Source organism: Macaca nemestrina, chromosome 4, assembly GCF_043159975.1.
Source record: "Macaca nemestrina isolate mMacNem1 chromosome 4, mMacNem.hap1, whole genome shotgun sequence".
NCBI classification, from domain to species: domain Eukaryota; kingdom Metazoa; phylum Chordata; class Mammalia; order Primates; family Cercopithecidae; genus Macaca; species Macaca nemestrina.
The window spans coordinates 56,932,197-56,945,393 of record NC_092128.1 but is presented as its reverse complement, the minus strand read 5'-3'; the positions used below and the strand labels follow the sequence as shown (position 1 = coordinate 56,945,393).

At 36.8% G+C, this 13,197-nt stretch overlaps 1 protein-coding gene across 3 annotated transcripts in view; it reads right to left on the bottom strand.

The window, feature by feature from the left end:
• Window positions 1-13,197, bottom strand: part of LOC105475366 (protein tyrosine phosphatase non-receptor type 12) — a 105,519-nt gene that overhangs the window by 45,619 nt on the left and 46,703 nt on the right. For all 3 annotated transcript variants that reach the window (XM_011730556.3, XM_011730557.3, XM_011730558.3), the window contains exons 5-6: window positions 11,507-11,545; window positions 4,553-4,624 (exon numbers count right to left, since the gene is read on the bottom strand). In XM_011730556.3, the coding sequence (XP_011728858.2) occupies window positions 4,553-4,624; window positions 11,507-11,545 (111 nt within the window). The remainder of the gene's footprint in view (window positions 1-4,552; window positions 4,625-11,506; window positions 11,546-13,197) is intronic.

The window sequence follows — 13,197 nt, the reverse complement described above, 5'->3', positions numbered from 1 at the left end:
AAGGATACAGTGAGCTGCAATCACGTTGCTGCACTCCAGTCTGGGTGACACAGTGAGACCCTGTCTCAAAACAAAAAATGAAAACACTAAAACAAACAAACAAACAAGCCTTAAAACAAAGTCTCCTATTAGATAAAGTCTCCTAACAGATAGACCCAAACAGTATGTAAGAAAAGTGAATTTGGGAATCATATTACTTACTACACTAAGAAACTTGAAAAAAAAAAGTTCATTAAAAAAACTTGTATAGACAGTAAAGAAAAAAACATCAATTTGCTTTTGTAAGTTTTACTTATACCTAAAAAAAGTGAGTAAATGAATTACTTAAGCATCTATCACCCAATAAAGTATCTGCAAAGTAGTAACCACTCCCAGAATCATGTAAATATAAATAGAATGTCATTCCTCAGTACCAACCACCATATCCCATCTTCAACCATTTTACCTTTCCAAAACGCATGATTTTCCCTAACATTCAAGTTTCAATTAACTGGATAGCAACTGAAGAAGGAAAAGGGAAGAACACCCCAAATTATTATTATTATTATTGTGGTTGACGATAACATAACCACTTTAAAAGGTCTCTCGCTGTGATTTAGTCAAAGTATTAATCTACATCAGTCTATCACTAAGCAAATTATTCTTTTTGCCTTATTGGTTAAAACCACAAATAGTTCAGAACAAGGATTATGAAGAACAATGGTGTATGTTGTTTTATTAATAAAAATAATACTACTATACCTGCTTTAATTTTTAAAAATCATAGTAATTTACTTTGAACTTTTCAAATAATATTTGAACTTTTTCAAATATTTCTGTAAAGGACCAGATAGTAAATATTTTTGGCTTTTGGGGCCATAAAGTCTTTGTCTACACAACTTTGCTATTGTGATAGAAAAATTCATAAATTAATGGGCACAGATGTGTTGTAACAAAACTTTATTTACAAAACAGGCAGTGGGCTAGATCTGAGCCATGGGTAGTGTGCTGACATCAAGTCTAAGTGGTTACATGTGGCAACATATGATTGAGCTCCTGCTAACCAGTCTTCACCCTTTCACCATGACTTTACCCTTGTCCTCATCCCACATCAAGAGAGAGCTCCAGAAAAGACTGTCATTTCTCAGTCTCAAACTCTGACTGCCAAGTAGTCAAATGACTTACTATGAATATTTTTACCAACATGCTATTTATAAATTTGATTTTTGTTTGCAGTTAAGTCAATGATAACAAATCCTGAGCTGTCTGAATCAATAAGAGACAAACAAATTACCTTCCATTCTTAAATCATCAAAGAAAATGTTTCTTCAGCATGGATCAATCCTGATGCTGACAAATTAAACCAGTCACTACTAACAAAATCAAACCAAATCACTTATCTAGAGACCTTTCAAGTTATCTACTTTTTTCTTTTTAATAAATCTTTCTGTGTTTTTTTTCTTTGAGAACTGTTTATAGAATATATATTTTAGTTTAATTGGAAAACTATCCCCCAAGAACCAATTCATTTTCTACATTATAAAACTATTGCATTCTTCCCTATATCCATTATTGTAAATTGTTTACTATTCCTGACTCCCAAATATTCAAAAATTTCAAGCTGGTTTGTTGTTGAATGTTAAGCACTATATTTTCTCTTGAATTGCAATATTCACTATAGTTATCTTATTATATCTAAATTTACAAATGTTCGGCCGGGTGTGGTGGCCTGTAGTCCTAGTACTTTGGGAGGCCAAGGTGGGCAAACTGCTTGAGCTCAGGAGTTCAAGACCAGTCTGGGCAACACAGGGAGACCCCGTCTCTACAAAAAGACAAAAATTAGTAGTGGCCCATGCCAGCAGCCCTGGCTACTCAGAAAGCTGAGGTGAGAGAATCACTTGAGCCCGGGGGATTGAGGCTGCGGTGGGCCATGATCAGACCACTGTACTCCAACCTGGGTGACGGCAAAATCCTGTCTCAAAAAGATATATACAAATAAATAAAACTTTAAAAATAAATTTACAAATGTCCAAAACAACCACACTACACAGAACTAGGTTTCTATGCTGTCGAGGAATCTAATATTTCAGATTTATTTCTGGATTGGTGAAGGAGTGTTGGTGTTTCCTCACTGAAGTAGACAGTGTGGTGTGTATTTGGTATTATTCAAGCCAAATAAAATGAAATGCAGTAGGATTTTTAACATTTTAAAAAATGTTAATAAAGGGCCGGGCGCGGTGGCTCAAGCCTGTAATCCCAGCACTTTGGGAGGCCGAGACGGGCGGATCACGAGGTCAGGAGATCGAGACCATCCTGGCTAACACGATGAAACCCCGTCTCTACTAAAAAATACAAAAACTAGCCGGGCGAGGTGGCGGGCGCCTGTAGTACCAGCTACTCGGGAGGCTGAGGCAGGAGAATGGCGTAAACCCGGGAGGCGGAGCTTGCAGTGAGCTGAGATCCGGCCACTGCACTCCAGCCTGGGCGACAGAGCGAGACTCCATCTCAAAAAAAAAAAAAAAAAAAAAAAAAAAAAGTTAATAATGTCTCACTATTTTGCCCAGGCTTGTCTCAAACTCCTGGGCTCAAGCAATCCTTCCCACCTTAGCCTCCCAAAGTGCTGGGATGACAGGTGAGAGCCACTGCACCTGGCCTAAAATTTTTACACTTACCCCACAAATAGTTAATTCTGATCAGCACCTTAAGAATATTGACTATTATATCCAAAAAGTTCAATAGTGAGTTATAGTTATTATAAAAACAACATTGATTTATAAAGTAGACAGCATGATACAGATTTGGTCCTGTCTGTTTTTATGTCAACCTAGAAAGCACTAAACTTTGGGTATGTATGAGAGGAATTCAGTCATAAGTATAACTAAGTCATAAAATTATGGAGTTCTTGAACTCAGCAATGACAAGTAAAACCACATAAATTATATTTCATTTAATCATGGAAAACAAAGTCAAAAACAAGAAACTCTGAATAGGGAATGTGATACTTAATTTTATCTGTCAACTTGGCGGGGCCACAGTGTGCCCAGAATATTTGGTCAAACATTATTCTAGTTATTTCTGTGAGATGTTTTTGGAGGAGATTAACATTTAAATTGGTAGTCTCTGAGTAAAGCAAACTGTCCTCCATAATGTTTGTGGGCCTCATCCAATCTGTTGAAGGCCTGAATACAACAAAAGGACCAGCCTCATGAAGCAAGACAGAATTCTCCAGCAGGCTGCCTTCATCTGCAACACCGGCTCATCCTGATTCTACAACAGACTTTTCAAACTAGAACTGAACATCAGCTCTCCTGGGTCTCCAGCTTATTAGCATTCAGACTGAAACTGCAGCATTGGTTCTCCAGGATCTCCAGCCTACCCTGCAGATCTTGGACCTGCCAGTCTCTATAACTGCCTGAGCCAATTCCTCATAATAAATCTCCTTAAATGTATCCACATACACACAGATGCACACACACCCCCTCTTATTCTATTGGTTCTGAAGCTCTGGAGAACCCTGATATAGGCAAATTCATTAATTATTTTTTTTTTTTTGAGATGGGAGTTTCACTCTTATTGACCAGACTGGAGTACAATGGTGCAATTTCAGCTCACTGCAACCTCTGCCTCCCAGATTCAAGCAACTCTCATGCCTCAGCCTCCTGAGTAGCTGGGATTACAGGCACCCGTCACCACGCCTAGCTAATTTTTGTATTTTTAGTAGAAAGGGGGTTTTGCCATGTTGGCCAGGCTGGTCTCGAACTCCTGACCTCAAGTGATCCACTCGCCTTGGCCTCTCAAAGTGGTAGGATCATAGGCATAAGCCAGCGTGCCTGGCCTAAATTAATTAATTTTTATGTTATGTTGAATTACAGTCTTTGGCACCTAAAGAAAACTATTGCTTTTATTTTAAAATTCACTTACATTTTCCTTCTTTCTGTCCATGCCTTTCTTTTTCCTACTCTTCTTATTTCCTTCAATGTTTTTGTTTTTTGATTCATTTTCTCAGATTTTTGCTGTGTTAGCTTTTGAGCTTGAATTTAATTCATTTCCAGAGGTCATTACATATTAAGAAAACATTTTAAGTTTCATATCAAATAATCTGCCAGAAAGGACCAATCTTTACTTCTAGTATGGTAGTTCTTAAACTTATCTTTATACATAATTATAACAATTTTTGAGACCACAATTAGATATGAAGGGTAAATATGATACACTATACTCCAGTTATCAAGTCTTTCCCATTTAATCAATTTGAAATGAATACACTATTTCCAAATACTAAAAGTACAGTTACTTCATTTACATGTAAACACTTACTATCAATTGATATACAAAGGTTAACACAAAATTAATATAGTAAGATACAAGAAAAATATACATTTATGAAAAGTCATCCCAAAAGCTTCCAAATTTAAAAGCAGCATATAAACAAATACTTTTTTAAAATGTAAGTATAGGTTTGTGAGTCCTTGGCATCTATAAACCTGGGTTCATACCACATTATAATTTAATTATTCATTAGTTTAGCATGCCAATTTTCTGAAAAAAAGTGTTTATAAAAATGGATACTTACACAAGAGATTTTAAATGGTGCAAATGTTATGGGGTCTTCTCCATACAAAGGCCAATAGCGCTCACATTTTTTCTGTCATCCAAAAAAAAATTAGTAAGTAATTCATATAAATTTTTCTTAAACTGTTATAAATATTTTGTGTCCTGGGGTTCTGCTTACTTCTACTTCCCCAAAACAGAAAAACTCACATTAGTAAGCATGGAGATGAGAGAGCTTAGCTTACCCAATTGTTTTTAAAAATAGGCTACTGTGTCTTCTCCAAGAATAGTCATAAGAACCTTACTGACTTAAGTGCATAACTGTTCATTGCTATCTGCCAGCTCTACATAGTAAACCAAAGATCCTCCTCTAGGTAAGAAAAAGTAATTTTTAAAAAGTGTCTGGTACGAGGAGGTCCATTTGGTATAAAGGTTGCTAAGCAAGTTTGATTGCTTGTAACATGACAATCTCTATAAATATCTGGCTGAATTCTCATTAAATGTAAAATATGTGATGAAGTGGAAAGAGTATTCTACTTGGAATCAGAAGAATTTTGCAAGTACTAATTCTACTTCTTTATTGACCTTCAGTTTCTTTATCTGTAAAAACAGGAATAATAATCCTTATCTTACAGAGTTGTTGCATGTTTGTTAAATGAGTGTATTTCAAATGTACCATAGATGGTAAAACCCCTACACAAACATGATGTATTATTTTAACTATCCAATTTTATTTGAGATTACAGAAAGTGTAGTCAAATAATTTCTCCTCTTACCTTCCTATTTTAAACAGGTATAGAAAAAGAATACTAAATTTTCATCAATTTCTAATATCAAGCACCTCATCATTTCAGAAAATCAGGTTAGTGAATGAAAAGCCTAACTTTACGGAAGATAGAATGATTCAGATGTTAAGAAATGATGCATTTTGTATCAAGGCCCAATAAAATCCAAGTCTCTAAGTGACCATCTAGCTTAAATAAACCTTTTCAGCAGTGGGAAAAGCATTGGTTAATGAATTCCTAATTAAATCCTCACAGTTTCAAATATAGTAAATGGAGTTATTACCAATAGGTTGAATGAACTATAAGTTGACAGTAATGCTCACAGAGAAACAAAGTAGAACTGTCTGGTATGTTGGGTTAGCTAATATTTTAGAGGCTTAAAAACACAGGTAACTTCAAATCTCATTTTCCAAGAGACGTTTACAGAAAAATGATAAAATTAAATTCTTTTTTTGAGACAGGGTCTCGCTTTGTCACCCAGGCTGGAGTGTGCAGGGGTGCAATCATGGCTCACTGCAGCCTCTACTTTCTAGGCTCAAGTGACCTTCCCACCTCAGCCTCCTGAGAAGCTGGGACCACAGGCGTGTGGTACCACACCCAGCTATTTTTTTTTTTTAAATAGATGGAGGCTGGGCGCGGTGGCTCATGCCTATAATCCCAGCACTTTGGGAGGCCAATGTGGATGGATCACTTAAGGCAAGGAGTTCAAGACCAGACTGGCCAACATGGCAAACCCTTGTCTCTACTCAAAAATACAAAAAAATTAGTCAGGCATGGTGGCACATGCCTTTAATCCCAGCTACTCAGGAGGCTGAGACATGAGAATCGTTTGAACCTGGGAGATGGAAGTTGCAAAGAGCTGAGATCACGCCACTGCACTCAAGCCTGGGTGACAGAGCAAGACTGTCTCTCCCCACACACACACGCACACAAAAAGATTTAAAAAAAAAGAGAGATGGGGTCTTGCCATGTTGCCGAAGCTGATCTCAAACTCCTGGACTCAAGCAATTCTCCCCCGCTAGCCTCCCAAGTAGCTGGGATTACAGGCGTGAGCCACTACACTTGGACCTTAAATTCTTTCTGAAATGTTTAAAAAAATTCTTTTTAATCTTTTACCTGACAAAACGTTAATACCTTGAAACAGATCGAAAACAAGTTGTAAGAGATTAATTTAGGGAAGAACAGAAAGCAGTGTGACTAACAATGCCCCTCATTCAGATGAGCAGTAATAAGATTATATTGTTACTTATATTCCTGGTATAAAACTAATAATGATATCAAAAACTATGTGTTAAATATCACATACACATAATCTCTAACACTGCAAGGTGGGTATTATTTCCTTTCAAATGTGAGGAAACTGAAGCTCAGAGTGAACTGTACTGCACCATGGTCAAAATGCTTGTAAAAGGTAGGTTTGTCTGATTTATTTATCTATGCTTTTTCTACCAGGTCATATTCAAAGTCAAGATCAAAGTCAAGGTTATCAGATAATTTCATAGGTCCTAACTCACTCATAATCTATTACTAACAAGACACAGTGAATTACAAAAACCTCAGCTTCAAAAAATTTGTACTCAATACTACTTGATTTTTTTTTTTTTTAAATGAGACTGAGTCTCGCTCTGTCACCCAGGTTGGAGTGCAATGGCACAATCTCGGCTCACTACAAGCTCCGCCTCCTGGGTTCACACCATTCTCCTGCCTCAGCCTCCCGAGTAGCTGGGACTACAGGTGCCTGCCACCGCTTCTGGTTAATTTTTTGTATTTTCAGTAGAGACGGGGTTTCACCATGGTCTCGATCTCCTGACCTCGTGATCCACCCACCTCGGCCTCCCAAAGTGCTGGGATTACAGGTGTGAGCCACCGTACCCGGCCTACTTGATTTTTCATCAATAACTTGATATATACTATGAGCTTACTAATATAATGAAAAGAGAAATACATCCTGAACCTTATCAGTAACTTAAAACATTAGGAGAGTGACATTTAAATTCTCTAAGACAATTGATTAATAATATTAACGTACATATTGACAACACTTAGATAACTTGATTATTTAATAATTTCTCAGTTTTTATATTTTCTCATTTTATTCACTTTCTGTCCAACATTACTTAATACTGACAAAGGAAATAGTTGGGAGTAATGGAATAAATTAAGGTTTCCCTACTGTTTATGCAACATAACTGAAAGATGTATCTTTTGCAATATATTACTTACTGAAAAAAATTAACATATTTACAAATTAAAGATAATTTTAACTATATTAATTACATTAGTATAAAAAACTTTGAATAAAATCACTATGTAATTTGTAAGTTTGATTTGTATGTCACATTTATAGAAGACCACACTTTATAAGTTTTATGTAAATACAAATTATCTGTAACTCTATCATTACTTCCTACAGTGAGGACAGAATATGATGCTGTAGGACACCATAATAGTTTTGAAATAAATTTTACTTTGACATAGCATAAAAATACCAATGGTAGAAAATCAGGGTAAGAAATTATCTTCTCTCAGCTTTGAAGATAGGAAACAAACAAAACATATTGTGGTATTAACAAACAGACTCATCAAAATATTCAGGCCTCGTGCGGTGGATTACATGGGATTACATGCTTGTAATCCCAGCACTTTGCAAGACAGAGGCAGTTGGATCACCTGAGGTCAGGAGTTTGAGACCAGCCTGGCCAACACAGTGAAACCCCACCTCGACTAAAAATACAAACATGAGCTGAGCCTTGATGGTAGGTGCGTGTAGTCCCAGCTACTCAAGAGGCTGACACAGGAAAACTGCCTGAACCCGCGAGATGGAGGTTGCAGTGAGCTGAAATTGTGCCACTGCACTCCAGCCTGACTGACCGAGCAGGACTCTGTCTCACCATCTCAAAACAAACAAACAAATGAACAAAAATTCAAACCATATATTAATAACCAGATTTTTTATAATGTATTTTCACTTGTTCAATTTTATTCCTATTTAAAAATACCTCTCTATTTCAGTCCACAGATGGTATTCTACTTACAACACCACTGAATATTTGAAGATTACTAAGTAACAATACATAATTAATTATTGTTAAGTACAGGAATACCTCATTTTCCTGTGTTTCTCAGATCCTGCATATTTTACAAATTGAAGTTTTGTGGCAACCCTGCACCAAGCAAGTATATTGGTATCATTTTTTCAACAGCAAATGCTCACTTCAGGTCTGTCACATTTTGGAAACTCTTGCAGTATTCAAAACTTTTTCATTATGATGATATCTGTTATTGTAATCTGATCAGTGATGTTTGAAGTTACTACTCTGTTTTTGGGTGCTACAAACTGCTCCCATATAAAATGGCAAACTTCATCAACAGATGTTGTGAGCGTTCTTACTGTTCCATTGACAAGCTTTTGTACCCTCTCTCTTCCTCTCCTCAGGCTTTCCCATTTCCTGAGACACAGTATTGAAATTAGACTAACTAATAACCCTACAATGGCCTCAAAGTGTTCAAGTGAAAAGGGTCACATACTTTTCACTTTAAATAAAAAAGCTAAAAACGATTAAGCTTAGTGAAGAAGGCATGTTGAAAACTGAGATAGGCAGAAAGTAGGCCTCTTGTACTAAACAGCCAAGTTTAGAACGCAAAGGAAAAGCTCTTGAAGGACATTAAAAGAACTACTCCAGGAAACACACAAACAATTAAATAGGTCAAACAGCTTTACTGCTTACAGGGAGAAAGTTTTAGTGGTCTAAAAGATCAAACCAGCTACAACATTTCTACAAGCCAAAGCCTAATACAGAGCAAGGAGCTAACTTCCTTCATTTCTATAAAGTGTGAGAAAGCTGCAGAAGGAAAGTTAGAAGCTAGCAAAGGCTGGTTCATGAAGTTTAAGAAAAGAAGCTGTCCCCATAATATAAAAGTGCAAGATGAAGCACCAAATTCTGATGTAGAAGCTGCAGCAAGTTACCCAAAGATCTGAGCTAAGAGCACTGATGAAACAAGCTATACTAAATGACGTATTTTCAGTATGGATGAAACAGCCTTATACTGAAAGAAGATGCCATCTAGGACTTTCAGAGCTAGAGAAAATAAGTCAATGCCTAGTTTCAAAGCTTCAAAGGACATGCTGACTCTCTTGTTAGGGGTTAAGCCAGCTGGTGACACTAAGTTGAAGCTAATGCTCATTTACCATTCTGAAAATCCTAAGGGCTCTAAAAATTATGCTAAATGAACTCTGTCTGTGCTCTATAAATGGAATAAGGCCTGGATGTCAGCACATCTGTTTACAGATCTGTTTTTGCTTTTTCAACCCCACCCCCAGCCCATCCCTATTGCATGGTTTAAGGAATATTTTAAGCTCATTACTGGGGACTACTGGTTGGAAAAAAAAAATTCCTTTCAAAATATTTCTGTTTACAATGCACCTGGTCACCCAAAAGCTCTGATGGACATGTACAAGGAGATTAATACGTTTTCATGCCTGCTAACACAACATCCATTCTAGAGCCCATGGATCAAGGACTAATTTCGAGTTTCAAGTCTTATTATTTAAGAAACATATTTTGTAAAGCTAAAGCTGCCATAAATAATGATTACTCTGATAGGTCTAGGGAATGTGAACTGAAAACCTTCTGGAAAGGATTCAGCATTCTAGATGCTATTAATTACATTCATGATTCGTGGGAGGTCAAAATATCAACATTAATACGAGTTTGGAAAAAGTTAATTCCAACCCTCGTGATAACTTTGAGGGGTTCAAGACTTCAGTAGAGGAAGTAACTGCAAATGTGGTGGAAACAACAAGAGAATCAGAAGTGGAGCCTGAAGATGGAACTGAATTGCCACAATCTCATGATAAAACCTGGAATGGATGAGGAGTTGCCTCTTATGGATGAGAAAAGAAAGTGCTTTCTTGAGATGGAATCTACTTCCTTGAGATGGAATATACTTTTTGTGAAGATGCTGTGAACACTGCTGAAATGACAACAAAGGATTTAGGACATTACATCAACTTAGTTGATAAAGCAGTGGAAGGGGTTGAAAGGACTGACTCCAATTTTCAAAGTAGTTCCACTGGGGGTAGAACCGCAATTGCTGTTGGTATCAATCAGCGTGACACGCCACAGAGTATTCTTTCATGAAAGGAAGAGACAATCAATGTGGCAAACTTCACTGTTTTCTTATTTTACGTATTTAGAGGTGGAGACTCCCTCTGCCCAGGCTGGAGTACAGTGGCATAATCATAGCTCACTGCAGCCTCAACCTTCTGGGCTCAAGTGATCCTCCCACCTCCGCTTCCCAAAGTGCTGGGATTACAAATGTGAGCTACCATTCCTGGTCCTGTCTTTTACCAAAAATTTCCACAGCTACCCCAACCTTCAGCAAATGCCACCTTGATGAGTCAGCAGCCATCGACGTCAACAAAACCCTTGACCAGCATAAAGATTACAACCAGCTGAAGGCTCAGATGATCATTAATGTTTTTTAGCAATAAATTATTTTTAAATTAAGGCATGGAAGGCCGGTCACAGTGGCTCACACCTGTAATCCTAGCAATTTGGGAGGCCGAGGTCGGCAGAACACCTGAGGTCAGGAATTCCAGACCAGCCTGGCCAATGTGGTGAAATCCCGTCTCTACTAAAACTATAAAAATTAGCCGGGTGTGGTGGGACATGCCTAAAATCCCAGCTACTCAGGAGGCTGAGGCAGGAGAATCGCTTGAACCTGGGAGACAGAGGTTGCAGTAAGCCAAGATCGTACAACTGCACTCCAGCCTGGACAACAGAGTGAGACCCTGTCTAGGAAAAAAAAAAAAAAAAATTAAGGCATGAAGTGTTTTATAGGTATAATGCTACTGAACATTTAACAGACTATAATACAGTATAAATGTAACTTTTATATGTACTAAAAAAACAAAAAATTTGTTTGAATTTCTTTATTGTGGTGGTCTGGAACTGAACCTATAATATCTCTGAGGTATGCCTGTGTGTGATAAAATATACTTACAAAATATAAAAGAAAACAACATGCTTGAGAGATTATTTTGTCCCTTGTATGAAAAAAAAGCAACAGCAGAACCCCAATATAAAACAAGTATTTACATTAACTGCTTATGTTCAGACTATAATAATAAAAGACCAAGAATATTTATCCCCAAAAATGAAATAATAAGAGGAATAGATTGTACGTACCCTTCCCATCTCAAATTCTCGGCAGGCCATTACAATGATCTAAAAAGTGATGGTGGGGAGTGAGATAAAGAATGTATCAGTTAAACACAATTTTACTTTTTAATAAAATACAGATTTCAAGAATTTTGCACCCTGAGAAGTATAATTGGCTTGCCTAAAAAAGTAGTTTCAATATTAAATGTGTAAGTTAAAGAAATTATCAAAATTAGACTTTCCAAACAAAGGCTAACTATATAGCAACAAATTAAATTGGTTCCAGTTAACATGATTTTTTTGGTTTGAATTAAATTATGTGAATCTTACAGATTTACTTTGTGACTTCTGAAATTATATTAAAATACCACTTTTAGGATATTTACCTAATTATAAATAGCACTATTCATTAAAAATACATTTATAATTATTTAAATATTGAATGCATTTAACACAATTTTAAAAGGTGATCACACCTGCTTTGCCCCGTTTTATAATGTAAACTTTCAAACACAGCATAGTTGAGAGAATTTTACAGTAAACATTGTATAGCCATCATCTATATTCTATCATTAACATCTCACCAGTTTCATCACATAGCTATCCCTCTATCAATCCATCTTGTTTCAAAAATGCATTTCAAAGTTAAGTTTTGAACATCAGTATGCTCTCCCCAAAAATACTTCAGCATGCATATTATTATCTAGAACACAATAATTTTTTTTTTTTTTTGAGACAGAGTCTCGCTCTGTCACCCAGGCTGGAGTGCAGTGGCGCGGTCTCAGCTCACTGCAAGCTCCGCCTCCTGGGTTCACGCCATTCTCCTGCCTTAGCCTCCTGAGTAGCTGGGACTACAGGTGCCCGCCACCACACCGAGCTAATTTTTTGTATTTTTAGTAGAGACAGGGTTTCACTGTGTTAGCCAGGATGGTCTCAATCACCTGACCTCGTGATCCGCCCACCTCGGCCTCCCAAAGTGCTGGGATTACAGGCATGAGCCACCGCACCCGGCCAATCTAGAATATAATTTTTATATTGTTTCCAGTATTTTTCCCTTGAGGCAAATTTTACATATAATGAGATACACAAATCCTAAAGTGAACATTCTCCGAGTATGGACAAATGCACTCATCTGTGCAACACAAATCTTATCAAGACACAGGATGTTTCCATCATCCAGAAAGCTTCTTCATGCTCTTTCTCAGTCAATCCCCAAGCACATCTAGTTTTTAAAGTGAAGTACAGCAAATACAAATAACTGGAAAAGTGCCCCCCTTTTATTAATCTTTCAAAGACCAGAGGATGTCAATGCTTTAGAATCACTACAATTCCATAAAAAAGCCGTAAGACAAAAATGAAAGTTCCACATTATTGATTTTCCACATCCACACAAAGAAAAGTATCAGTGCACATGGTTAGGTTTCAAGAGTACTACAGAGCAGTATAGGGTAGCTCTTTGCAGTATTCTAACTAATTTCTCTGCTTCCAAATCTAAGGGCACATTATTTCCCTTCATCCAAAAGAGTAAGAGGGCAATGAATGAACTCCAGGGGCAGATGAAATTCTCTTACACTGTATATTTATAGTTTATTTATAGTTATGTGTTTATATATATTTTCTGAGAAGAGGAACTTAAATGAGTATAACTGTACTATCAAGTATTTTACTGACCTATTAGAGCACTAATCCTTTTCTGATTTTTGTAAGTTGTTTGATAG